The sequence below is a fragment of the Phocoena sinus genome, chromosome 11 (genome assembly GCF_008692025.1).
Source record: "Phocoena sinus isolate mPhoSin1 chromosome 11, mPhoSin1.pri, whole genome shotgun sequence".
Classification (NCBI taxonomy): domain Eukaryota; kingdom Metazoa; phylum Chordata; class Mammalia; order Artiodactyla; family Phocoenidae; genus Phocoena; species Phocoena sinus.
Window position 1 is genome coordinate 78,360,874 of NC_045773.1, and position 27,792 is coordinate 78,388,665.

General features: G+C 40.7%; 1 protein-coding gene across 8 annotated transcripts in view; it reads right to left on the reverse strand.

The window, feature by feature from the left end:
* The window catches only part of PKHD1 (PKHD1 ciliary IPT domain containing fibrocystin/polyductin), a 603,444-nt gene that overhangs the window by 334,637 nt on the left and 241,015 nt on the right, over positions 1-27,792 (reverse strand). For all 8 annotated transcript variants that reach the window (XM_032648750.1, XM_032648749.1, XM_032648748.1 and 5 more), the window contains one exon: positions 22,158-22,286. In XM_032648750.1, coding sequence (XP_032504641.1) covers positions 22,158-22,286 — 129 coding nt within the window. The remainder of the gene's footprint in view (positions 1-22,157; positions 22,287-27,792) is intronic.

A 27,792-nucleotide genomic window follows, 5' to 3' on the forward strand; every position in this document is an offset into this window, starting at 1 on the left:
TCATACTGCTTGGCAAAGATACTGAAATCCCCATCCTTAGGTTTAATCCTTCTTAATCCAGGGTGTCTAGAAATTCCCAAGAGAAGAATGATATATAAAGCAAAATTATCACTGACCAGTAAGTTTATTCATTCACTTAGCAAATATTATCAAGTGCTTTGTTGGATACTGACATATGTAAAAGAAATGAATATAAATAAAATAAGGCTTCCCATTCCACAGGGAGAAGTAAATACTTTTATGAGATTGATCGGATGAGTTTTTGGTGGAAGGAAGAAGTAGATCTGAATCCTTTTTAGTATTTGCTTCTGATATGCACCAAAATAATCATGGCAAGAGCCAGGCACTATTTCAAAGTAAGGAACATTGTGTCTGTTTCTCCCTTCTTTCTAGTGCCCATCCATCCCCGAGAACCCAATGCCTTCATTTCCTCATAACCCCCAATGGCTGGAATCCCCATGATGCCCCACCTACCTACCCTCCACACATATCCAGGGTCTAAGTAGTTCTAGAGTCCCATTCACATCTCAACTATACCCCCATTCTCTCCAGGCTATAGTCACTGACACCTGACTAATAAAGAATTAGTGTAAGAAAAACATGTAGGCTAATCCATCTACTACTATTTGCCCAAGTGCAGCAGAATGCTCACCTGATTAGAATTCAGAGACCTAAATTTGAATCCCAATTAAGCCATTCCTTGGGAAAATTGCTTAGCTTCTCTGATTTTCTGTTCCCCACCTGCAAAATAAGAGAACTAATACTTTATGGAGGTGATAGTAAGGATGAGGTGAAACATCACATATAAAAGTATTACAGTGGGGCTTCCCTGGTGGCGCAGTGGTTGAGAGTCCGCCTGCCGATGCAGGGGACGCGGGTTCGTGCCCCGGTCCGGGAAGATCCCACGTGCCGCGGAGCAGCTGGGCCCGTGAGCCATGGCCGCTGAGCCTGCGCTCCAGAGCCTGTGCTCCGCAACGGAGAGGCCACAACAGTGAGAGGCCCACACACCACAAAAAAAAAAAAAATTACAGTGCCTGCCCTTACCAGGCATAAAAGTATTAGCTATCATCTGTTTTTTACACCCAATATATATTTTTGAATGTTCGCTCTATGCCTGTCACTTCATTATTTGGTGAGCCAAAGAGACATAGGCCTGGCTCTCATGAAACTTAAGTTTTTGTGGAGGAAATAGACATCTAAATATAATCACACAGATAACTATATAGGCACAAACTGTGCTAAGTGGTAAGAAGGAAAAATGCAAAATATCATGGGGATAGAGCACTCTAGACAGAAAAAGTAGTATATATGAATAGCATAAAGTGGGGGAAAGCTCCATACACTCAGAAGACTGAAAAATAGCAAGGGCACCTAGACTGAAGAAGCTGGAGGGCAGTGGTGAGAGGTGGAGGTGGAAAGGCAGGCAGATGAGCGGGTCAGGCAGGACTTTGAAGGCTACGTGACAAATTGGAGACATTCTCCTAAGAGTGACATAAAGCCAACAAAGAGTTCTAAGCAGGGAAATTACATAACCACTTTGTATTTTTAAAAGATCACTCTGGCTGCAGTGGAGAAGAATGGAGTTGATAAGGGCAAGACAAGCCAGAGGAGAATAGCTAAGGGGCATCCTAGTGGTTCACCTGAGAGGTGGTGAAAGGAGAGATGATGAAAAGCAGGCAGATGGGAGAAATACTTAGGAACAGAATATACAAGATTGGTTGAAGTGTCAAAGAACTGTGTAGTCGGTAATGGGAGACGACATCATGGGCTCAATCCGAAAAGCTGGGGAGGAGCAAGGTGGCAGCTGGGAATGGCAGACTCGTGCAGGGAGGAGAGGAATAGAGGATGCTCTCCAGGGGTTTAGTTTGAGATACCTGTAAGTCATCTTAGTAGAGGTTTCAATTTGACAGTTGGACATATGGGTCTGATACTTGGAAAAAGAAAAAATATTTTCCTGGCTTTAAATACTGTCTATAGGTTGATGGCTATCAAATTTACATTCTCAGAAATACCAGGGAAGCAGAGACAGAACGAGGAGAGAAGAACTAGCATCAAGAAGTCGATGAGGGCTCAAGGGAATTTTTTAATCATATGGACATGCAAAAAGATGCATAAGTGCTGTCGGGAAGCATCCTGTAGCAGGGAAAGGTTGTAGACAGGGAAAGGAAACAACCTGGAGGGGAAGACCGGCACGTGATGCAGGGAACGCCAGGTGAGACTGACCTTTGAGAGAAGGTAAAACACTTTCTCTGTTAGAACAGAAGAGAAGAAGGTAGGGGCACATGCAATCCGTGTGCACTCATCTCCTTTCAAGAGGAAACTGAATATTTGTACAAAGTGTACAAATTAAAACACCCTGCAAAGATTGCAAACTTGGGACACCCTTTCAGCGCACCTTTAAATCACATAATGTAAACATTAAAATCCACCTGACAATAACCAATCAGGGATGATCTCTATTACAAAACTTTTAGTATGAAATGAATCTATATATCTGGGCATTTGGCTTAGTTTCTCCCTAAAAAATTATATTCCCTCTACAACATCTGAATGGGGTTCTTTTAAAAGTAATTGAATTTATAGATTCATATGGGGGAAAAATGTTTGCAACGTTGTGTCTTCTTGTACTGGTGTGTCATAATTTATTCACCTAAGTTTTAAGGGTTTTTCTTTTTTTCATATGCCTTGTTAAGTTTACATCTAGGGTTTTTTTCCATAAAAAATAGAACCTTTTGTCTATTACCTTTTCTAATTGATGATTATTATGATATAAGAATGCTATTGCTCATTATATATTGGTGTGGTTTCAGCTGTTTTACTGATCTCTTTTGTTTAACAATATTTCATTTGAATTTCTTGTATTTTTCTAGTGAAAAATAATATGTTTACCAGTAATTGTTTTCCTCCTTCTTTCTCATGGTTATGCCCTTTATTATATTTTTTCTTGTCCTATTGCATTGTCTGTCATCTCCAGTCATAGGAGCTGGTTTGCTCCTGATTCTAACAGAAAGTAATTAATCTTTCATGGTTATCTTTGAACTTTCCTGTGGATTTCTTATAAATACTTTATATCAGGTTAAGAAAAATTTCTTCTATTTCTAGCCTAATAATTTTGGGGTTGGTTGAGTAGGCAATGAAATCGATCAAATGCTTTCTCTTTCATAAGTTGGTAAGCCTTTGTGGGAAATCCTCTTGTTACTCCTACAGAATCCTCTTGTTATTACCATGTATACATTTTTCCTTTGGGTGGGGAGAAGATAAGTTTGACACACTGTGATCATTAGCTGTAACTTTTGCCCCTAAGTAATGCATAAAGATAGCTTTGTGCCCCATTCAAGAGGAAGACTGCATATTTTTCACACCAAGAAAAAAAAGCAGAAAATGGAATACTGTCAAAAAATCTTGCTTGAAATATTTGCTTAGATTTTATTTTTATTTTTTTAGATGCTTCTATGAAATAACTTGGAGAAATTTTCCCTTCAGTGTCCCAAATATGCTGAGAAACTTGTGACTGGACACCATTATAAACCTATAATTTGTTTCAATGATTTAATCCTTCCTCAGCACTTCTTAACCCATCCTCTCTGCCCCACTGTCCTACTATGTTTTTTTTCTTCATACTCAAAGTTAGTTCCCCAAAATAACACTTCCATCACTCACCCCCATGACTACATGGGCTCTGCAGCCTTGGACGTTTTAGGTCTTCAAGAGCCCATTCTTAGGTAGAGAGACAGAGTAATGTAGGTGAAAACTGGCACTGTATTTGATAAGGGGAGAAAGTTAAACTTTTTTGGCCGTTCTCTGGCTCTTCATATATTGAAAAGTGTGCCTTATTATTATAAAGAGATTCAAGGTACAGTCTTGGGGAGAGAAAAGTGTTCCAATGTTGCCTTAATTAATTACGTTAATAAATTTTTCCTGAAGTAGAAACATACTTGCATTCTTAGGATTAAACTCTATTTAATCATTATATATGATTCTTCTAAAGTACAGGTACATTTGATTTTCTAAAACTTCTCATCAATGTCAATTAGATTAGCACCTAATATTCTTTCTTTGTGCTCTCTTTGTCTAATTTTAGAATCAATTTTATAGCTTTGAGAATGAATTCAGAAGTTTTGTGTCTTCTTCTGGGCTCAAAAAGTGTTGATATTTTGGTGATTACATGTTCCTTGAAGGTATGTTTTGAATTTTTTAAGAAGCATCCTGAGTGATTTCAGACATAGGTGGGCTATGGATTCCACTTTGGAAATCAATTGGCCCAGAGAAATTCTCCCACTCGTACAATAAGGTATAAATATTTTTGCTGTAATAATGCTTGTAAAAATTGGGGAAAAAATTTAAGTTCATCAGTAAAATAGTAGTTCAATAAATCATGTTACATTTTTTCTCTGGAATAGTATGCAGTCATTTAGTAGGACGCAGTAGATTTCTTTTTACTGATATGTTGTCTCCAAGATATACTGTTAATTTTTTAGAAGTCCATATGAATAATTAGGACATATTTTCATGCTGAATTGATTCAAAATGCAAATGATTAGTAGTTTACAACCATCTCAGTTGATCTCATGCATGCTAAAGTTTAAGAACTTCTGCTCTCAATCTTGGTTTCCTTGTGCATAGAATGTGGTGCCAACATCACAGCATCTTTATAAAGCTTAAGTGAGATAAAATAATATTAACACAATGCCTGGCACATAAAAAAACTGAACTCACTTTATTATCTTATTAAACAAATGAGTATATTATTACCACTGGCACTACTATTAACACTATACTGTAATTACTGTTACTATTACTAAATGAAGGATTGAAATCTCTTTGATCTGTCATATGTTTCTGTAGCCTTATATTTACATAATGTATTCCTTTTTTTGGCTCAAAAAATTAAATTTGAATACTTCTGCTCTTTCTTGCATCATTTCTTGCTGATAATATTTTACTGCCTTCTGATTTTAACCCAGCCTCTCTGACTACTATCATTCAAGTAATGTGGGACCTTGTAGCAAGGCCAGCACTTGGCACTGAAGTGCTGGAATGGTCCTTATTATGCAGTGTGATTTGGGTTTGCCTGTGATGAAATATGGTGGAATTTGGATGGGAGAAGAAAAGATACTAAAATCGTAGAGTTGCCAAAAATTGTGGCTAAAGTTTTCCTCTCTGAGTGGGGCTTGAATTAGGCATGCTATGGCAAAAACTATTTACCAATAAAATACTCTATTTTCCAAGTACCAACCAGTCTCTCCCTTTTCTCTGTTACCTGAAAGACCTTGGCATGAAGCTACATGCCCCTTTGGTCCTAGTTCTCCTTTTCCCTTGGGGAAAAAAGTCCACATTTCTCACACAGCTTAAAAGAAGAGACTCATAACCATACTTAATGTATAAAAGCTGTGATTTCCATGCAAACTGTTGCCTTCCCAGAAAAACAGAAAAGCCCTCTTTAGCAGTTTAAAACCCTTTAACTGTTTCCTTCCCTTTCCACTTGAACTACTGGCCGGCTCTGCCGGAAGCCTTCTCTGATGAATGAGATAATTTAAGAAGTGTGAGAAGCCTTTTTAATTCATTCAGACTCTTAAGATAGCATTAAATACACACCAGGTACACACACCCGGAGCCAAAAAGACATACTGCACCACTCCGAAGATTCCCTCAGTTACAATGATTTCCTCACTAGTGCTGCAATTCAGACGTGAACTAGTCAAACAGCAGCACTTGCGTCCCTTTGCAGTAGCCAGTGTCATAGCTCTAAGCAGGCGCTGATGTTTTCTCGTTTACCCTCTTCCTTTTATAGTTTCACCAAAAAAAGAAAACAAACAAAACCAGGTGAGTCCACGCTACGCAAATGAGAAAAAGTAACCTCTGAAACAATTTCCCAGCAAACAGAAGATCCTCAAGCTGCTCTAGCTAACACCACAGGAGGTGTGTCATCCGCCCAGGTGCTAAGCCAGGGCGGGCCTGCTTGGCTGGGGAGGCAGTTAAGTCCCCAGAGAGCTCCGAGCTCCTGCTCAGCAAGCCACGCCAGGCCCAGCAGATCCTCAGGTGCTGACCCAGGGGGGAACATCAGGCTCCGGTGCAAGGTGCGGGGAGGAGCTTGAGCGAAGGCCACCAGCTCAGCAGGGGAGAAGGGAAAGCCACTGGGAACACAAGAGTTCAGAGAACTCCACTGGCAAAAGGAATGAGCGTGGGGCTTCCCTGGTGGCGCAGTGGTTGAGAGTCCACCTGCCGATGCAGGGGACGCGGGTTTGTGCCCCAGTCCGGGAAGATTCCACATGCCGCAGAGCGGCTGGGCCCGTGAGCCATGGCCGCTGAGCCTATGCGTCCGGAGCCTGTGCTCCGCAACGGGAGGGGCCACAACAGTGAGAGGCCCGCGTACCAAAAAAAAGGATTGAGCCTGCCCTCTCTTGCACAGAGCATCCTCTTAGCTGTGGGAAGCACAACTCACAGAGAGTAAGTTTCTGGCCCAAGGAACCTGAATAAATGCTGGAATTGAATGATTCCCAGGCCGGGTTCTGCGGCAGACCACCAGGGCTCCCCAACAAGGTCAGCACCTGCCAGTCAGTTGCTAAGGTTCTTAGGGTCTCACCACCCTCCACCCATCCCTAGTGTGCAAAGATTCTCAGAGTGACAGTGACAGCTCTCCCTTCAGCTTCCAAAACCCCTAGAAACACTTTCACAGGAACCGACTAGGCAGTACCTGCCTCTCACTCTCCTTTACTCACTCTAGCATTTATGGAGTCTCAGCTCCATGCCAGATCTTGTGTTTTCCACTGGGATAAGTTGAATAAGATAGGGCCTCTGTCCTCAAGGCAACATAAACGTAAATAATAATTACAGAATAAGGAAATAGGATGGAAATAGGCCCAAGGTGTTGTAGGAACACAGAAGAAAGAGAACTACATCAAACGGGATTCAGGGACACTTTCTGGAAGAGATGACACTAAGTTGAGCGTTCAAAGACAGAAAGTAGCAACTGGCAGAGGGTTAGGGTGGGAAAGGGGGTGGGGGTAAGTGGGAAGGAGGGGTGGGGCAAGTGCCAGGCAGAGAGAATGGCAAGTATAAATGAGCAGAGAGGAGAAAGAGCCGCCTCCGTCCGAAAACAGCAAGTAGACGCGTGCGATTGGTCGGCAGGGCGCACAGGGAAGAGCTGGGCAACGAGGCCAGATCACAAAGGACTCTGTGGTCCAAATCAATGACGTGGAGATTTACCCTAAAGGCCTTGGGGAGCCCCTGGAATATTCTACAATATTCTATACCCAAGACCAAGGCCTTCGGAAAATGGAAACTTGCTGCTCTGGACAGTTAGGTTTCTCAGGTTTCCAAAAAGGTTAACCTAGTCTCAAAACAAAATAGGTTCTGAAGTCAAATTTCTAATTTTATATGTTGTCACTTAATTTTTTTTTTTTTTTTTTTTTTTTTGTGATACGCGGGCCTCTCACTGCTGTGGCCTCTCCCGTTGCGGAGCACAGGCTCAGCAGCCATGGCTCACGGGCCCAGCCGCCCTGCGGCATGTGGGATCCTCCCAGACTGGGGCACAAACCCGTGTCCCCTGCATTGGCAGGCGGACTCTCAACCACTGCACCACCAGGGAAGCCCTGTCACTTAATTTTTAAAACATCTAAAGTGATATACATATAGAATGATATGTACCATACACAGCACAGTCCAAATAAAGAGGACTCTTACTATAGTAAGTAAACACTAATATGGTATTAGAGCAACCACCCCGAGGCATCCAGCCTCACTATGCCAACAACAATCATTCCTGCTGACCCACTGCAAGTCCAGCAAGGATGCCATCAATATGAATGGAAGAGAGGGGCTGGGATTCATCGGCATTCCATCCAGTTCACTGTTCATTCATTCATTTAACAAAAACACAGAGAGCATCTCCTCTGTTCCAGAGCTATCATGGACCATAGGAACACAAAGATGCGAAGTTCCTGTTGGTACTCATCACATGCTGGAAGACAGCAGGGTGACGCCCGCCTTTTGCACCTGTGAGCACAGCCCAGCCGATCCTGGCACAGTGCAGCAAGCTCACCACCTCTGTGCAAACCCTCCACACACTACTGCCACCTGAGAAATGCAGTCAGAGGGGCTATCCGACTGTCCTTAAACCAGACAAAAACCCAGCTCAATCCAGGTAAGAGCAATGTTTTTTTATCCAGACACAACTTGCCATCAGGCAATGTTATCATGTAAATAAAGAGAGGCAAACGGATGGCTTCAGACAGGATCCAAGGCTCACAAAGCGTCACTGATGTGACAAATGCAAGAAAGTGAGGACAAGCCATTCGACACAGAGCAGGCCCTAGGAGTACACAGCAGCCTGACAAACAGGATCCTGGTCTTAACAACACATCTGTAGCAAAAGGCAGTCACATCCCACCTATAGGTTTTTGTTTATTAAATGCTATTAATTTTCAAATATGGGGATATACCTCTAAGAAACAGATATTCTTAACTTTCTCTTAAAATATGCTTTATGGTGGTGTATCTGTTTATATCACCATGACCCTTTAGATCATAGCCTTTGAAGGGCTCTATTCTGATCCCTCCCACATGATTAAATAGGGATAGTGTAATGAACTAAACACACTCAAGGAATCTGGAGGCCTAGATTTGAATCTGTGCTGTCTCCATGATCTCTGAACTCTTTCTTGGATACCCCTTTTGGGTCCCATTTTCCTCAGTTATAAAATGAGAGATAATTGTGGCAGAGACCATGAGTTGTCTCCCAGTATCTTTTTTCTTTTCCCTTAGTCACAAGAACTCCAAGTTTTAGCTGAATACATTGTCACCTAGCCAAAAGATTACATTTCCCAGTCTCCTTTCCCATTAGTTATGGCCTTTTGGGCAAGTTCTGGCCAATAAGATGTAAGAAGTGGTGTCAAGTGTGACTTAGAGGTGGAACCCTTCCTAATTCCTGCTGCCTAGAATGTGGTTGCAATGGCCAGAGCTCCAGCTGACATCTTGGACCACAGAGTAACTTTGGGAATGGAAACAGCACATAATGGAGCAAACAGACTCCAAGTTCCTGACACCACAGAACAGACATAAGAGAGATAGAAATTTCTCTTTTTCAGGTCCTTGTTACTCATAGAAGACCTAATCTTACCTAATACAACTGATGCCTAACCTCATGGAGTGGTAGCAAATGTTAAGTGTGAGAGTACTTTGTACTCAGGGTGTTTCCCTAAAATCTTGGCATCGTGAGCTGCTCTGTGAATAAAAGGGTTACGTGGTTAAACATCCTGGAGAAACAGCACATACTATATCCCCCTGGAAACTACACAATCCATATTATCATATAAAGGGCTTTGAAAAGAACGGAAGCAAAGAATTTATTGTCCTGTTTAGTCCCAAATTTCCCAAACTCATTTGACGTCGTTATCTTTCTTACATGGGATGCTTATAAAGAGCTAATTTCATAGGAAACGATTTGAGAAATTCTGGGTAAACTTACCGTTAGTAATAGGCAACATCTACATGACTGTTTTAGCCTTACAGTATGGTTTACCTAATTAGATTCATGTCATTACAGTCCAGGTCCTCAGGTATATGCTTTCATAACTCTCTGTATGTTTTCTACAGCAATTCTTTTTATTTATTTATTTATTTTTGGATGCGCTGGGTCTTCGCTGCTGCGCGCAGTCTTTCTCTAGTTGTGGTGAGCGGGGGCTACTCTTCATTACGGTGCACAGACTTCTCATTGCAGTAGCTTCTCTTGTTGACAGCATGGGCTCTAGGCATGAGGGCTTCAGTAGTTGTGGCTCATGGGCTCTAGAGCGCAGGCTCAGTAGTTGTGGCTCATGGGCTTAGTTGCTCCACAGCATGTGGGATCTTCCCAGACCAGGGCTGAAACCCCTGTCCCCTGCATTGGCAGGTGGATTCTTAACCACTGCACCACCAGGGAAGTCTCTCTACAGCAATTCTTAATTTTATTAGTTTATAATGCTCACTTTGAGGAGGAGTTTTAACCACTTTCACTCCCTGGATAGTGTGAAGGCCAAGGACTCCTCAGGGCCCATGTGGATCCTAATGAACTGTAGGAATCCGCCTTCTAAGGGAGCATTCCTGAATACACATAAGAAATTCTGAGAAGCACTGACATAAGGGTAAAATAAGAGATTTTTAATGTATTTTCAAGTAAGGGGAAAAAAACAGAGTTACCAGCAGGACCCCATTACTGGGCTCAACTGGTCTGGATGTCCAAGAGAGATAACTTACATGGCTGGAAACTGATGTTGGCTACTAGCTAGAGTTCATCTGGGCTGCCAAGCAGTGTGAAAAACACAGGGCCTCCATAGAATTTGGGGTTCCCATAGCCTGAGGGCTGCATCCCAAAAGGGAGCATCCCAAGAGCAAGAAAGACATCCAGGCAAAATGGTCTTCTTATGCAAGTGTTCTTGTGACCTAGGCCTGAAAGTCCCAGAACATCACTTCTACTATATTCTATTGGTCAAGCAAGTCAGGAAGGCAGACTCACATTCAAAGGAAAGGGAGTGAGCCTCCACTTCTCCAGGGGAGGAATAGCACACACTTACAGGGAGAGAAGGAATTTATGGCAGCACTTTTCAAAGAATATCTACAACAACAACATGGACGTTACGACAGTAATTAGAACCAGAACTAGATACCGTTATTTAATGTGCTAATAAAGAAGCATATATATTAGTATATCACAAATTTGTTTTTTAGTATTTTGATAGCTGGATCAATACAACTGGCTTCTTTTATGATCCTATTTTATTTTATGCATTAAAAATATTATTCTGAGAATGGATCTAGGCTTCACTAGACTGCCAAAGGGACCTAGGGCACACGAGAAGTTCAGAGTCCCTGGGTTGTGTGAAAGGGTGGTGACCCCCAAGGATCAACAGTGAACCACTGTGTTAGCCCCGCCCCTGCTGGCCGGGCTGTACCTCTCATGGGCAAACTTCTTATCTTTAAAGCTCTACATATGAAGAGACTCCAAAAGCTCCCTCTAGAAAGTATAATCAATTCAAGAAATGCCAACTGTACCTAAACCAATAATTGGGAAATCATGAATTATTTAATTCAACATTCTGAGAATATCTGCATGGAAAACAGACCATAAAGTAAAGTGAAAAAGAAGTAATTCAATTACAGCAAGTGAAAAAAGCCCTGCTCTAGATTAAGGGCCCCATGGGCAGCTGTTCCTTACTTGGCTCAAACTTCCCTGGCCCCAACCAGGAGGGTAAAATACATATGCAGTCACTCAGGTCCCCTTCTCTTATAAGAAATGCCTGTGTCTCCTCAAAGAATATTAATTCCATGAGACAAATTTCTTAGGGGAACAAAATGAGGTAAAATATAGGTTTCTGCATTAACGTCAAGGAAAAGTTTCATTAATTGTCAGCAAATTTGTTGCAGTGCAGATCACAGACTATGAGGTCAGTAAGAGCCTGAAAGGTGATTTCTTAGTAGGGTGACCAACTCGTGCTGGTTTGCCTTGAACTTTCCAGGTTTTATCACTAAAAGTCATGTGTCCCAGGAAACTCCTCAGTTCTGTATAAATCAGAGTAGTTAGTCACTCTATTTACTAATGGCTTTAAAGAGATTAGCTCCTAAGGTCAACATCCCAAAATAAATATCAAAATCTCTGGATGCTGCTTTCAGTATTCTGAATTTGAAAGGACTTCACCAATGTACTCTGATGGACTACTACTGGCTGTTTAAAATGTGACCTTCAAGGCTTCCCTGGTGGCGCAGTGGTTGAGAGTCCGCCTGCCGATGCAGGGGACATGGGTTCGTGCCCTGGTCCGGGAAGATCCCACATGCCGCAGAGCGGCTGGGCCCGTGAGCCATGGCCGCTGAGCCTGCGCGTCCGGAGCCTGTGCTCTGCAACGGGAGAGGCCACAACAGTGAGAGGCCCGCGTACCGCAAAGAAAAAAAAAAAAAAGACCTTCAATATGACCTTCCGACTTCCAGAATTGAACTCATTGTAACAATTATATACAATCTTCTACATTTTTATAAAAAATGTATTTATTGTGTTGATTTATATTTTTGTAATATTGTACCCCTTTAGGAAATGACAATGATATCTTGGAGAAGATAGCCTAAGTCTATTCTATTCTCCCAAACTGACTGAGCTATACAAATTGACCAGTTCTGTTGGACTAAGCCTATTATATGACCTATTTATTTAGAACATTTGGCAGTACTCTAGAGAGTGGCTAGGGACAACCGGGCCGCCCCCCTAGAAGTGCTGCTGTCTCACCAGGGAGTAATTGCTTTAAATTTTAACAAATTTTCTTTCTTTTAATTTTCTCCCTTGTGGAGGAAAGGGAACCCTCATACACAGTTGGTGGGAAAGTAAATTGATGCAGCCGCTGTGAAAAATAATATGGAGGTTTCTCAAAAAACTAAAAATAGAACTACCATATGACCCAGCGATTCCACTCCTGGATATATATCCAAAAACAAAAAACAAAACCACTAATTTGAAAAGATACATGCACCCCAATGTTCATAGCAGCATTATTTACAATTACCAAGATATGGAGCAACCTAAGTGTCCATCAACAGATGAATGGATAAAGATGTGGCATACACACACACACACACACACACACACACACACACACACACACACACACACACACACAATGGAATACTATTCAGCCATAAAAAAGAATGAAATTTTGCCATTTGCGGCAACATGGATGGACTTGGAGACCATTATGCTAAGTGAAATAAGTCAAAGGAATACTATAAATACTACATGAAGGAATATAAATACTATATATTTATATATAAAGGAATCATAAATACTATATGGAATCATAAATCATAAATACAAAGGAATCATAAATACTATATGATATCACTTATATGTAGAATCTAAAAAATACAACAAACTAGTGAATACAATTTAAAAAAAAAGAAGCAGACTCATAGGTATAGAGAACAAACTAATGGTTACCAGTGGGGAGAGGGAAGAGGGGAGGGGTAATGTAGGGTAGGGGAGTAAAAGATTCAAACTATTATGTACAAAAAAAGCTACAAGGATATATTTTATAACACAGGGAACATAGCCAAATATTTTATAATAACTATAAATGGAATATAACCTTAAAATAATATGGGGATCCTTGAAGGCATTGATCTCTACCAGGGTTTTTACAGAAATCCAATACAGATGTGTTAAACAATAAGCCAAGACAAGCATTAGATTCTGCATTTGATTTGTAGGAGCCTGCAGAGAGTATACAGTTTTCTCTCAGGCAGTTTCTAAACTACCACGCTCCTGGTCCTCCATGGAATGTTTACTATGAACCACCTCCACCACCTCGGTATCACTCTTTTCTTGCCTTCTGTTGTCTGACTTCTCCTCCTGGTTTCATGATTGCTCCTTCTCTGGGTTCTCTTCCTGCCATTTAAATTAGAATTTCCTCCAAGATGTTGTCGCCTACCCCCTCCTTGCATCTCTCTGTTGGCTCCCATGCTGGCTCTAACCCTAGTTCAATCTCCAAGGCTTCCTTAGTCAACTCTTCGAGGATTACCAAATCTAAATCCAGATTCCCAACTGGCTTCCTTCCCAAACTCCTGAGTCATCTTTTCAGCCTCATTCTCCTTTACCCTTCACAATTAATAAAATGCCAGGTCCTGCCAATTCTCCTTTCTTATCAAGTTTATGACACATACTTGTATTTTCCCATAGCAACCACCAATGCATTTATTGCTACTAGGAATCTTATAGTTTGTACTGTGATGGTCAAAGTACTCTTAAAAGTCCTAAGGAAAATAACACATAGCTCCTTTAAAAATTAGTTTTAAACTGCACATGGAGAAAGAAGTTGTTATAGTAGCAAAGGAATCACACCTAAGTCAATGGAAGAAACGCACCAGAGGTGTTTTACAGGTATACCTGTTAGGTTCCTCTCAGGCTAGACCCCAAAGTTCCCAGAAGGGTCACACTTCTGGGAGACTGGAGTTAGGAGTTTGTAAAGTTATAAAAGTAGTGATTCTCTAGGTGCAGTAAGTGCCAAAAATAAAACCTAGGTCTCCTACACACTTCACACTCCAATATCCCCCCACCCAAATTATGATCTGCAAGCCCTGGGGAAGTATGTGCCCTCCGAGAAAATTGCTATGATTCTAATACTAATGGACTATGACAATGAGTGTGTTTCTCAGGTGAGTAAGGACAGAAAAGAGTTTGAAAATCCGCTCAATTAGACTAAAACTCCAATTAGTTCCAGCAAGTTAGCAAGCCATAAAGAGTGTCAGGGTCTACATGTCTTGGGCCCCAAGAGAAGATTCTAAGTAAGTTCTAATTAGCCCAGAAACAAGCTCCATGACTGAGTCAAGCAGAGATTGACAAACTGAGATTAGAGAAAGGATATCAACTTATTTTAATATTTTTTATTGTGCTCCTTTTGTCACTTGCAGGAAATGAAAATCTCTGCTGTGATTTTAATTGAAATTTACTTTTTATGGGGAAAACATATACAGTTGTAAAAATACCTAAAAAAAAATTCAACTCCTGGTTGTCTACCCCTGGCAAGGACATCCTATCACATGTCTTGCCTGGTAGTTATGGCATTACTGCTATTCATTTGTAAAAACCCGTTTGAATCACAGTCATTGCAACTAAAAGGAACTCCCTAGCCTCCAGTGTGTCTCTCAAATGTAAACCTATTTTAGGGGCACAAATCATCTAAAATATAACAAATAAAGCAATAGTGTTTCTTCTTATAAATTTTAGAAGGCAATTTGCAACACTTGGGTTGAAAACAAGGAGACTGAAATCCCACTCTTATCCTTGATACAAAATGTCATATATGTTTGGGCAATGATAATAATGTGTTTCATAGGATTCTACAATTTAGAAAACACTTGCATTATCTTAGCTCATTTGAGTTGAGTGTCACTAAGTTCCCTACCAGCTCAACAATTCTATGTATCCATATTTTACATATATATAAATGTTTACTTAATACAATTAAATTCATGGAAAAACACCATAAATACAACAAATAAATTGTTTGACAATCATTCATTTCATCAAAGGAGTCCATATTGCAAAGGACTTTGCACTTAGATTGCCTTAAATAGTAAGCTTCTATGGTACATTCTTAAATATTGGATATATAAAAAGTCAGTTTAAGTTAAACATTTCAGAACTGTTTGGGGAGGCCTGTGGAAATACTTGCTTCAGGGAGCTTGGGATCCTGATGTTTCCTTCCCGTGGGAAGGACATGGCCTCAACACCCTTTACCATGAAGAAAGGTTTCCGGAGGTCTGTGCTCACCTCTAAGAAACTGCCTAAAAGAAGGAGATTTATACAGTATCTAAAGGTCCTTTGATCTCTCTTTTCAGATTTTCTTTTTGTTTATTTGCTAATAATGCTGGTTAAAATTTCTGTGTCGAGTACCTCTTGAAATCATATTTGTTTGTTCTTCCCTTATATAATCATAAAGAAGAGCTTTCCCGGGCTTCCCTGGTGGCGCAGTGGTTGAGAGTCCGCCTGCCGATGCAGGGGATGCGGGTTCGTGCCCCGGTCCGGGAAGATCCCACATGCCGCGGAGCGGCTGGGCCCGTGAGCCATGGCCACTGAGCCTGCGCATCCGGAGCCTGTGCTCTGCAACGGGAGAGGCCACAACAGTGAGAGGCCCGTGTATCGCAAAAAAAAAAAAGAATAGCTTTCCCATTCATGTTCTAAATAAGGTAAAAGAATTGTTGACTGTTATCCTTGCAGACTTTCCATTTCTGCCCTGAAGGAAACAAAATGCTCAACGTATTCATGCTCCACTTCTCCCCTCACCCCAAAGCACTCCTCTCTCTCCCAAGAAGAGGCTTCTGGTCACCCACATAGAGATTTGGACACAGGCTGCGGCCCAAACACTGTCATCCATTGCCCATCTCAGGGCGAGAAATCCCAGATCAGGGCCCCAATTTTGTTCAAGGGTTGAAGAAGCCGACTTTCAGGCAGTGAAGAGGCAATACCATAACACCTGGCATGGTAGGTAGTAGAGAATAAAGAAACTAAAATCCTTTGACCAGTCTGTCTCCTGGTGTGCTTCAATTTCTGACTCACGTAAGCCAACAGAATCTAAATAACGTCTGCCCAGGGAGGGAAGACAGCACAAATTGACCAGACCCTAAAACTCTCAAACCTTTTGAATTAAGTCAGGTACATCTGCTCTTAATTACATACATGCACACACACTACACACATAAACGCATACACAGTGGTAGATTAAAGACAGCTGCAAGTTCTTTGCTCTTCTTCCCAATAAAAGTAGAACCTAATTCTCCTCCTTTGTATCTGCGTTGGCTTTAGTGCCCTGCTTGACCAAGAGAATGTGATGGTCATGATATTCTGAGTCTGCTGAGGCTGGCTCGGAAGGCATGCAACTTTCACCCAGGTCTCTTGGACTGCTCACTCTTGGGGAACTCTGCTTTAGGATGTTCCTTCTTGGATTCCAGCGGCCACACTGTTAGAAAGCCCAAGAAGCCCCACAGAGAAACCCATGTGGAGAGGAACCGAGGCCTCTTAGCTGACTGCCCTGACTGAACTCCCAGCCAATAACCAGTGTCAACCACCAGCTGCATGAGTGAACTCTCTTGGACCACCCAACCACGCTGGGCCTTTAGATGAGCCCAGCCACCATCGACGGCAATGCATGAAAGACCCCAGCAAGAATACCCCAGCCTAGCCCTTCCTCACAAAACTGTGAACAAAATAAAACGTATGTTTTAAGCGATGAAGTTTCTAGGTGGTTTGTTAAATATTGATACATTTCCAGAATACACACACTCCCGCAGTCACCATACTAATGCCATGCATCCTACAAAGGACTCCAGTAACTCAAGTTTAAATTAACTTCCCCTTCCCACTTGCTAGTAATCCAGAATAAATGGGGGTGATGGCTTGTGTGACTTTCTGTCCCATCCAAATGGGACAAGACCAGAATTTTGAAACTATTTAAGAGACAACACTGATATTTATGGTATTTGGTTTCTAATTGACTTTGCAGACCCAAATCTCTGTGTTACCTGTATCTTATCCTATATCAGTTATAATCGTGGGTAAGAAAAAAGTATATTAAGCTTGTAATGCTCTACTCTCAACATTTTGTAGAAATTCCTCCCACAGAAAAATTATTTCCTGATTTATGGTCATCTTAACTCACATCTCCAACCTCAACGTCTTGCGATTTAACAAGGAAATACGTTAAACATTGTTGACTTTGAACATCCCAGGACATTGATGAGCCTCACTGCCATTTAAAGTACCCGAGTACTGAAAATCAGAACAAACAGAAGAACTATTATGAAAGAAAACCAGTACTTCTCCATTCATCTCTTCAAATAACGACAGTTCAAAGTAATATGGGAAAATGGAACACAGTGAATTCTACCACACATAAAAATAAAACCATGCTGGAGGCTATATGATATCATATCTGTACCCTTAAAAACAGAATCCTGTCACTTGGAATTATAACACATTTTCCTTTCATTAAAGCTGCTCTGTGTGAAAAGGGTGTCATCCTGTCATGGCTGAAACTCCTTCAGAGAAAGAACCGGAAGCATCAAATCCTCGCAGGTCAGTTCAGGACAAAATCTGTAGTACAAGTTAGCAGATCATTTGTGAGGATTTGCGATTTGCATGATTTATTAGATAGAACTTGTTCCCACTCTGTAAGATGTCTTGAATGCATTTAGACCAAATCTCCCAGTATTTAGGAGGCAAAGACAATCAGATATACTTGTTTGTGTGAAACAAAGTTATCATAAACTAAACTACAAAAGCAAATTCTCCATGATGACTTCACCTCACTCCATATAATACCACCAAGAAGAATTTACAGCTTTCAAAATCCAATGTCTATAAAGACAGAATGCCTCAAAGGAAAATGGTACCATACTTAAAATAGTGATATCTTTTATTAGTACAGTAAAGTCCTATTTTTATGGAATAGGATGGGTCTGAGGTCATTCCATAAAACTGATTTCCCAGAAAATGGAAATAGGCAATTTACCCTAAGAATTTTATTGAAAAATGATGCTAGTCTATTTGAATAATGATGGGAATGTTCTACACATTTCCTTTATTAATGAATTAAAATACACAAAACATCATAAAATTATATTAGAGGTTCAAAAGTATCACTTAAATCTTCTTTACCAGTCACTTTCATTTTGTAACATCAGCAGTTCCATTAAAATCGTATTATGTAAAAATGGGTTTTTACTGTAATAATAGTTATTACCTATTTAGCTCCCAAGGTTGGTGTGAAAATTAAATAATAAGCCATTGGAAAGCAAATACAAAGTGTTGCTAATACCAGAGGCCAAGAGGGGCAGGCAGATGGGAAAACGAAGGAAAAGAGCACCTGACACATTAAAAATCACAGCGTTCATCTATAATTCCATTATTGCCAGCACTCCACGCAGCCGTCATGTGTGCTGATGTTATCTCATTTAATCCCCTCAACATGACGATATGTTAATTTTAACCCTCATATTACAGATGAAGGTCGGAAACGTTTAAAACGTGTCTAACGCCACACAGTTGGTAAATGTCAGAATCCAAATGCGAACACAGCTTTGCCCTCGTCAACAGCCCATCCTGTACCTCCTAAAACATTGCTCCCTCCCCAGTACACCCTTGTGTCTCGTAACTGACCTTCAGTTTCTTATCCCATCTATCAAGGTCCTCTTCAAATGCCTCTTCCTCCCTGAAGTCATCTCTCTTCATCTTGCCTGGGACAAGTGTTTGATTCTAAACACTTCTGGTGTTTATTACAGCTATTTGTTGTATTATTAAGTATTAGTACGTGTTTTATCAACCCAGCTAAGTTACTAGCTGTTTGAGATCACGGCTGTATCCCATTTGCCTCTGGAGCACCAGATCAGAGCACCTGGTGTGGTGACTGTTCAGTTATTGTTGGTTAAATTGAATTGGAAAGGAATGTTAACTTGAATTAAAACTATATTTGCTACCAGATGCAAAGCAGATACTTCTACCAACGGTTCATGGCATCAGATACCTCTTTGGGAAGTTTCTCCAGTTTCTCCACATGTATGTACCTAATGAGAATGTAGCAAGATTGAATTCCTCACGTAGAGTATCTGACATATGCTAGGTATTCAATAATTTTTTTTTAAATTCCAAGTGACAGGAACAATGGGAACAGGAAGTAGAGAAGTATAAATTCAGTATAATATGGAGTCTGATTTGAGTGAATCAGAGCAAGTAGGAATGGTGAGTTTTTAAAAATATATATGTGATAAAGAGTTAGGGCTCTGGAATCAAACTGTCTGCTTTCCTGGGCCAGCCTTTTTACTTATTAGCTGGGAGAAACTTGGGCAAGTTACTTAACCTCTCTATGTCCCAAATTCCTCAGCTATAGAAAGGAAGATAACAACAGGATCCAAATAAAAGTAGTTGTGAGGAATGATCGAGAAGATCCATGTGGAACACTTAGCACAGTGCATGGTAGACACCCAGCACTCAAATTATAGTTGCTGTTACCATCATCGTCATCATCAGGAACATCTTAATTCTTAGGATCCTGTTCAAAGGAAAAGGCATTACTTTCCACAGACCTGTAAATTCTGATAGCTGTACTGGGTCGATCCTGTGAAATCCAAAGATTCAGTTCTGGTATGAAATTATGGATGCAGCATGGAGAACATGCGCTTCATTCAAGCAGTACTCGGTGTCTTTTTTGTGCCAGACTTGGGTGAACAAACTGACTTGTTTCAGAGGAGGCAGGGAGTGAAAGAAACCAGAACAGCCAGAAAGGTCAAGAAGGTAAAACCACAAGTAGAAAGATGAGATGAATTCAATCCCAAGGTCCATCAGAGGTCAAAATATCAGGGTTTGCCAAAAAAATCAAAACAGAAGAGTAAAGCCAGTACAGTGCCTACAAAAGACCCCCAAACTAGGGCTTCCCTGGTGGCGCGGTGGTTGAGAATCCGCCTGCAGATGCAGGGGACAGGGGTTCGTGCCCCGGTCCGGGAAGATCCCACATGCCGCGGAGCGGCTGGGCCCATGAGCCATGGCCGCTGAGCCTGCGCGTCCGGAGCCCACTGTGCTCCGCAACGGGAGAGGCCACAACAGTGAGAGGCCCGCGTATCGCAAAAAAAAAAAAAAAAAAAAAGAAAGAAAGAAAAACCCCAAACTAAACAGAACAGATTAAAACACTGGCAACTATAAGAAAATTTTCTGGAATTAGGGCTTCTTTGAGGAGAGAGGCAGCAAGAAGTAAGGACTTCATTTATTATATATTACAAATCTATTTTCATTCCCTTATTTTTCCAACTGAAAACTAAATAATGAACAATAATTGCAGATTTTAAAAATCTTAACTTCTCTGATCTTTACAATAATACTGAAGGACCAAGTGGGAGATACTTCAGACATCCAGTATCTGTGCCCACCCATCCCCCTGCCGCCTTTTTCCAGAGCACTGATCTGTGCTCTTTAAGAGCAGCTTCACGGAGAACTCGGGTCCATCTTACAAGCTGACCATGAACAAAGGAATGAAGGATAATGGCGAATGCCAGGGGCCCCAGCAACCAGGACACACAGTGGATACAGTCAATGCAGTGCCAAGCAAGATAGCTAAGATTGCTCCTCGCTCAGCATAAAGGTCCCAAGGATACGAAAAGCTTGGCAACCTTCAAAAGCTTCTCTTGCTTCCCGCATGCAGTGGGGGAAACAGTTTGCTCAGTGGGAAAAACCATAGCCCAGGGCCGATCCACTGGCTACATTCATCAAAAAGAAGGCTGAGGCAGAACAGATTTTTCCTTTCTGTATAAGAATGACTCATGAGCTTGTTTATTCAAAAAGTTCCATCCTCCATGGAGAGAGGTGGATGATAGGGGGGTGGGATGATAATAACAGTTTAAGTTTGTACTGGTCAGCCCGCTCCTTCTGTCCTCACCTCTCTGTGCAGTTCCATGTGCACCCCCCCAATGCCCAGAAGGTGGTCTGTACGTTTTAACCTTTCTGCCTTCATTTCCCATCGTAAATAAAGCAAACAACACCACCACTCTTTTCATTTACCCTTAGTCCTTTTAGAAAGGAAATGTACTTGATTGGTTAAGAATAAGGACTTGGATCAGATCGTCTGGTTCAAAATCCTGGTTGTGCTGAATTGCAAACTGTGTGGCCCTGGGCAAGTAACTTAACAGCCTTGGACCTCTGTTTCTGTGTCAGTAAAAATGGGAATGATAGTATTACCTGTATTGCAGAGCTATTGTGAGGATTAAACTAGTTAATATATGGAGAACGATTCCCAAATATTGTTAGTTGTCAACAAATGTTTGATATTAGCATTATTATTATTTCACAGATGACCAAATATTCTTTTTCCAGTACTGATCTTCTTTTATTCAGTATTACTTTAAGAAGTTCCAATTAAACCATAAATGGAAATAGGTCTTAAGAAATATATCTGTTGTATGAAAAACATTTTCTTCTTGGGCTAGGGAAATTTTCTAGTAGTTTCAAGAATTCTCTCCTAAGAAAGAAGAATTTTGTAAGTATGGTGTGTATTTCTGTACCTCTGAGGAATCACCTTTCCCTTCTTATGTAAACAAAAAGAGAGTTCTAGGTAGATGGATGATGGATAGATAGGTGATAGATTAGGTAGCTGATAGATTGATAGAATTTTATTTTTCTATTTATTTATCTGTTCCTTTTCCATCATCTTTGAAAAATCAAGGCAACAGAAGACCTTGTCATTCTTCTCAGTCCTATATTTAAAAGATTCACAAAGGCAAAAGATAGGAGGCATTTGAAAATTGCTTCTTTCCATATACCCTGTGTCATTCAAACATAAGGATACTAAAATTTTCTGTAAATCTGTTCTCTGACACATTAGAAAAATTATCCAGCTAGTGGATTAGTCTAACTCCTTTTGGCATGGAGACTATTTATCCCACCTTTAATGAAGGTAGGCCGAACTATTTTTTCTGATTTTTACTGGATTATGAAATTCCTCTCCTATAATAACCCAAAAGAGAAAGTGGTAGACATAATTGCCTATTTATTTCCACATTCTTTACTGTGTTGTTCAATATATTTAAATGACAGATAATCCCCAGTTAGATTGGCCCAGTTCAGTCTGTCTGTCATTATTTACCCCATAGATTGTTTCACTCACTGGGTAAAATCAGGACGTCATCCCCAGGGCCTGGAATGGTACCGCTGTGTCCTCCCCAGCCCTTCTCCATGCCTTCCCATGCTTCGGAGAGGGACCATTTTAAAACTGACTCAGGTGCAGAGGAAGAAGCTAGAAAACAAAAGGAAGATAGCAAGGGTAACTATGAAAATCTGATTCACTATGATAACTTACAAATTCTATCCTTTATATTAGGATCCTGGTGACATTTTCACTTCCCAAAGAAGCTGCCTTTAGATATTTTATAATGTTCCATAAAATCATTTATCAGGCATAAAGCAGGTAATTATTCAATCCTTAGAAGACTACCTCCACTTCTAGGGAAAAACATATTCTACTTTTGTTATTGAACTTTTGTGTTTTGCCTTTACTATAAATACTACAACATATGTTTATCACGAAACATTTGGAAAATGCAAATATAGAAAGAAAAAGAAAAATAATAATTGTCTACTATCTCACGACCTAGAAATAACCGCCATTAACATTTTATTTGTATTTCCTTCCAGAATTTCTCAGAATTTTTACATAATTTAGATCCTATAACATGCAATTTTACATTCAGTTCTTATTTTACTTGGCAGTTTTTCACATGCATTTTGTAATGTCATTAAAACTCCTTGTAAACATGATTTTAATGGTTACATAATATTCTATCACATGAAAAGCGCACAATTTATTTAATCCCTAATGTTTGGCATTTAGGCTTTGTCCACTCTCTTTTCAAATTATAGAGAATGCAGTGTTAAATATCTCTGTGAAAATCTGCCAGTAATCATGATTTCTTCTTAAAATAGAATCTTAGCAATGGAATCACTAAGTCAAAGGGTGTGATTTTCTCACAGCTCTTAATGCGTATTAAAGGCAGGGCAATCATCTGAACACCTCTCACTGCAATAATTTACATATAGTTCATAACTTACAACTGGTTTTTATTGATTCTGCCACTGATGATCAAGTGGCATTTTCTTTTCAACCATCCCACTGGCCTCTTCAAGAAACTGTAGCAGAAATCTAATAATTTCCAGTGGGGACCATACCACGCCAATGTGAAATGTACCCACACATTCTTTTCTGGAACATGATCCCTGGTACAGAGTCAGAAGGGCAGAGAGATTGTCTCAAAAGAGGAGGATGAAAAGATTCACAGATGACCAAACTCTCTTCTTCCAGTACAGATCTTCTTTTATTCAGCATTCACTTAAGAAGTTCAAGTTAAACCATAAGTGACATTAGGTTCTTTTAGGGGAAATATATTTGTTCTATGAAAAATATTTTCTTTTCCACCTAGGGAGATTTCCTAGGAGATTCAAGAACTCACATGATGAGGGAGGGAATCTCATCTATTACTTGCTAATTTCACAAGCATAAATAATGAGTGCCCTCTCCATCAGAACAGTCCTAAAAAACAGTGATGCAAAAATAAATAAAATGTCATGCTTGCTCCCAAGGAGCAACTGGCATTGTGTAAGTATCTAAGTAAATGCTGGAGGGATAGAACGCTAAAGGGAGTACCTGACCAAGGGAGGGAGTGAGACCTTGCCAGGGGAGGCTTCCTGGAGAGAAGCATCTGAGATCTGAGCTGCACTGTAAAGGCTTGGGACCTACCCAGGTGAAGGGGGTGAGGGTGTGTGGTGAGAGTCTGCACTCCAGAGGGGTGAGCACGTGTGATGGCAAGAAATGAGAGATCACGTGGAAAAACTATAAGCAGTTTGGTGTTGCTGAGTCACAGAGCTGGAAAGAGGCAAGTGGTAGGGCCAGAGGAATAACCAGAGGTCAGAGTGGGAAGGGTGACAAAGATGGAGGAGCCAAGGGTAAGCCCTGGGTTTCCAGCAGGTGTGGTATCAGGTGGAGATGCCCATTAAGACAGACATGGACGAATTCAGTTTGGGCCATTTAGAGTTTGGGGTGTCCTTGAAGCCTCCAGGTGGAGATACACAGCAAGCAGGGGAAGGCTGTGAATCTGAAGGATGGGAAAGAGCTCTAAGTCTGAGAGATGGATTTTGGCATTATCTCCCCAGAGGCTGTATTTGAAAATCTGAGGATGGTTGTGAGAGCTCCAGGGGACTACAGTGTGGAAAGATAAAATGCCTAAGGTCAGAACCACGGGGAACACCTGACTATTTTGTCTACCTGAACCCAACTCTCCAGTGGTCGTGGCCTAATTAGGGCCCTGGGATAACTTAAAAGTACATGGATTGTGGTCAAGTAGAAATCCTAGGGATAGGGAGGGTGAGAGGGAGGGAGACACAAGAGGGAAGAGATATGGGGACATATGTATATGTATAACTGATTCACTTTATTATAAAGCAGAAACTAACGCACCATTGTAAAGCAGTTATACTCCAGTAAAGATGTTAAAAAAAAAAAAAGAAATCCTAGACAATTTAATTAACACAAAATATACCCCACACCATGGAAGCCAGGCAATGTTTTGCAACAAATCCTACTCAGAAAGAGGCTTTAGAAATATTTTATACTTATTCAATATCCTGTAATAAACCATAGTGGGAAAGAATGTGAAAAAGGATATATATATATATATGAATATAAAAAGAATATATATATATATAATATATATATATATATGTATAACTGAATCACTTTGCTGTACACCGGAAACTAACACAACACGGTAAATAAACTATAATTCAATTAAAATAAAATAAAAAATATAAATATTTTGGGCTTCCCTGGTGGCGCAGTGGTTGAGAGTCCACCTGCTGATGCAGGGGACACGGGTTCGAGCCCCAGTCCAGGAAGATCCCACATGCCGCGGAGCGGCTGGGCCCATGAGCCATGGCCGCTGAGCCTGCACGTCCGGAGCCTGTGCTCCTCAACGCGAGAGGCCACAACAGTGAGAGGCCCACGTACCGCAAAAATAAATAAATAAATAAATAAATATTTTATAAACACCAATAATGCCTTTCTAAGTTTCCTCCCAGCTTTGTCTCCTTTTCAATACTATACCCTAAATACCCAGGTGGGGATAGGGTGGGAGTATTTGTTGAGGTGCCCACTAACACCATAAAGTCCAGAAAAAGATGTTCTTACTTCCAGTGATATTTCAAACAGGCAATGACCATTTCTTTAAAACCCTACTCCAAGCTCCAAAACCCCTTAATTGCCTCAATCTTGTATCACAGATGTTGGAAACAAACATTCTTCAAGTTTGTCATCTTCACTCTCGTTTATGGGAAGGTTGAAACTGTCTTTAACTGAACAAACTAAATCTTAAGGTAGCTATTCTAAGCAATGTTACAATGAATGAATTTGATCATTCTGTACCATCCTGCCTTAAAATAACAACCCTAAATGGAAAAGGACATGTTTAGTCTCCTGCAGAACTATGAGATGTCTGTACAGTTAAAATCAAGCTTCTGGATGACTATTTTTAATATAGAAAGAAGAGGGGAGGAAAAGAAGCCTACAGAGTTAAAGCTATCAGAGGCATACATGGAGAACCAGAAGAGAGGAATGTCTTGGAAGACTAAGAAATAGAGAATGTGCAGAGAGTAGAAGTGATCTTGTTAATAGCAAATTTCCAATAAGAGAGGGAATAAGAAGTGGCTATTGAATGTGACAACTAGAGCACAGTGATCAAGATGAAGAGGGTCCCAGTGGAGTGATGGAGGTGGCAACCACTTGGATTACAGTGGATTGAGGAATGTGCTGGAAGTAAGGAAGGGAAGACGCTGGGTCTGATCCTGCAAAAAGCTCATTAAGGAATGAATAGCCTTAAGATTTGAGACCCTCAGCCTTTGATCTGTCTTCCCAATCGTTAAATACACTAGACTTATCTTGAAACTGGAGTCCATGAATTTTGGTCAGGACCAGCCTTTGTGATGAGCCCTCACCCTGCTTTCCTCTCAAATTTGTCAGCCAACAACAGCCACCATTTGAGATGGTCTCCAACTTGGTACGTGAGCCAAGTATTCCTTCTCCACCTTAATCCTTCATCTACCCCAGCATTCTATGGCTCCACATCAAGAGGAGGCTAGTATTTTGAGAAGTTTGCAGGAGTGATACAAACTACAGGAGGATTTAGGGTCCACGAATTTTGTTTTGATTTGATTTTTTTAATTGAGAGGTGACAAAGAGTCATTTGCTGATAAAACAAAGTTCAGAAGATGTTAGAAGGGATGGGATGAGTTTAAACAGGAGAAAGGCTGACAGATCCAGAGACCAGAGAAAAGGAAATAAACTTGATCTGTGGGGAAAGTGATGGCAAATTTACAAAGACAGTATCTGATCATCTGAATATTTTTATATGACTGTCAACAATATTTGCAACTAGCCCCCACTGAAAAGACAACATGGTTGAGGTAAAGGCTCTTCAGAAATATTTTTTGTGTTCCCCCAGTGTCGGTTGCTTCACCCTCCTCCTCTCTCCCATCTTTTATAACGCATCATGGACACCAAGAGGAAATCAATGGAGCCACAGTGTTGGAGGAGCATGAAAAACCTGCATTGGGGTCTTCAGAAACCTGGGTACCATCTTCACCTAAATTAGCATACATCCTTATCCCAAACCCACTAAGCACCCATACAACAACTTTCATCAGCACCACCTCCTCTGCTTCTTCCCAGCATTGGCCCACGTATACCCTAATTTCTGCTGCCTCTAGAGTATCCTGTCTACCAGGTCCCCATAATGACCAGCACAATCCTGTACACAGAATAAACCCTCAACTAACTGAGTGAGCTAAAAGGCCCTATAGCAGAACACCTCAACCCAAAATGTCTTTTCTGCATTACATATTCATTGTATCTCTGAATCAGTCAACATATAGATGGAACTCCATTATTTATTCAATTCTTGTTTTGTCAAAGAATTTTTGATATGGCAAAAATTGTATTATTTTTCATAGAGCTCTCCATTAAACAAAAGACATGCCATATTTAAATTTTGACATTGTCACTTATATCCCACATGATAGAAATCAAGCAATGTCTTAGAACCATATTAATAATAAATATTTGAATATAACGAATGGTAATGTACTAGTTCTGTAACTCCCTGGGTCTTAGGAGTTTTCTGTCCCAACCTGTGTAAGATAGGAAAATGGCTATATATATATAATTAATTTTAATCTAACCAAGTTAATATATGCCAAAAAGGTAATTTGAATACCTTAGGGTTTAAATGGTATAACAGAAAGAACACTGAACTGAGTTGGAAACCTGAGTTCTCATCCAGGCTCAACCACTGATTACTGATGTGACTAAGTAAACTATTTAATGATTAGGCTTCCATGCCCTCATGTGTAAAATGAGGCAATTGGATAGGACAGCTTGTGAGGTTCCTTCCCTTATTAAAATTCTACAACTCTATGAAGCATCAGCTTTCTATTTATTCAGCATGTTGTAACTGACAGGCCAAGTGAAGTATCTCCCAGTTAAACTGACCCCTGCTGAAAAGACCTAGATTCCAGCCACCCACAGTGTCCTTCCAAAGAGTCCTTAATACAGAAATCTTCGCACTAAGTGCTGAGAGGCACGTCATGCTGACGAAAGCTGCCCAACCCAAGAATGGCCACCCACAGGTGGTCCAGTATTCTCTGAGGGGGCCTGACATGAGAGCTCCCCCAACAGGTAGGTTCTCTACAAAATAGGG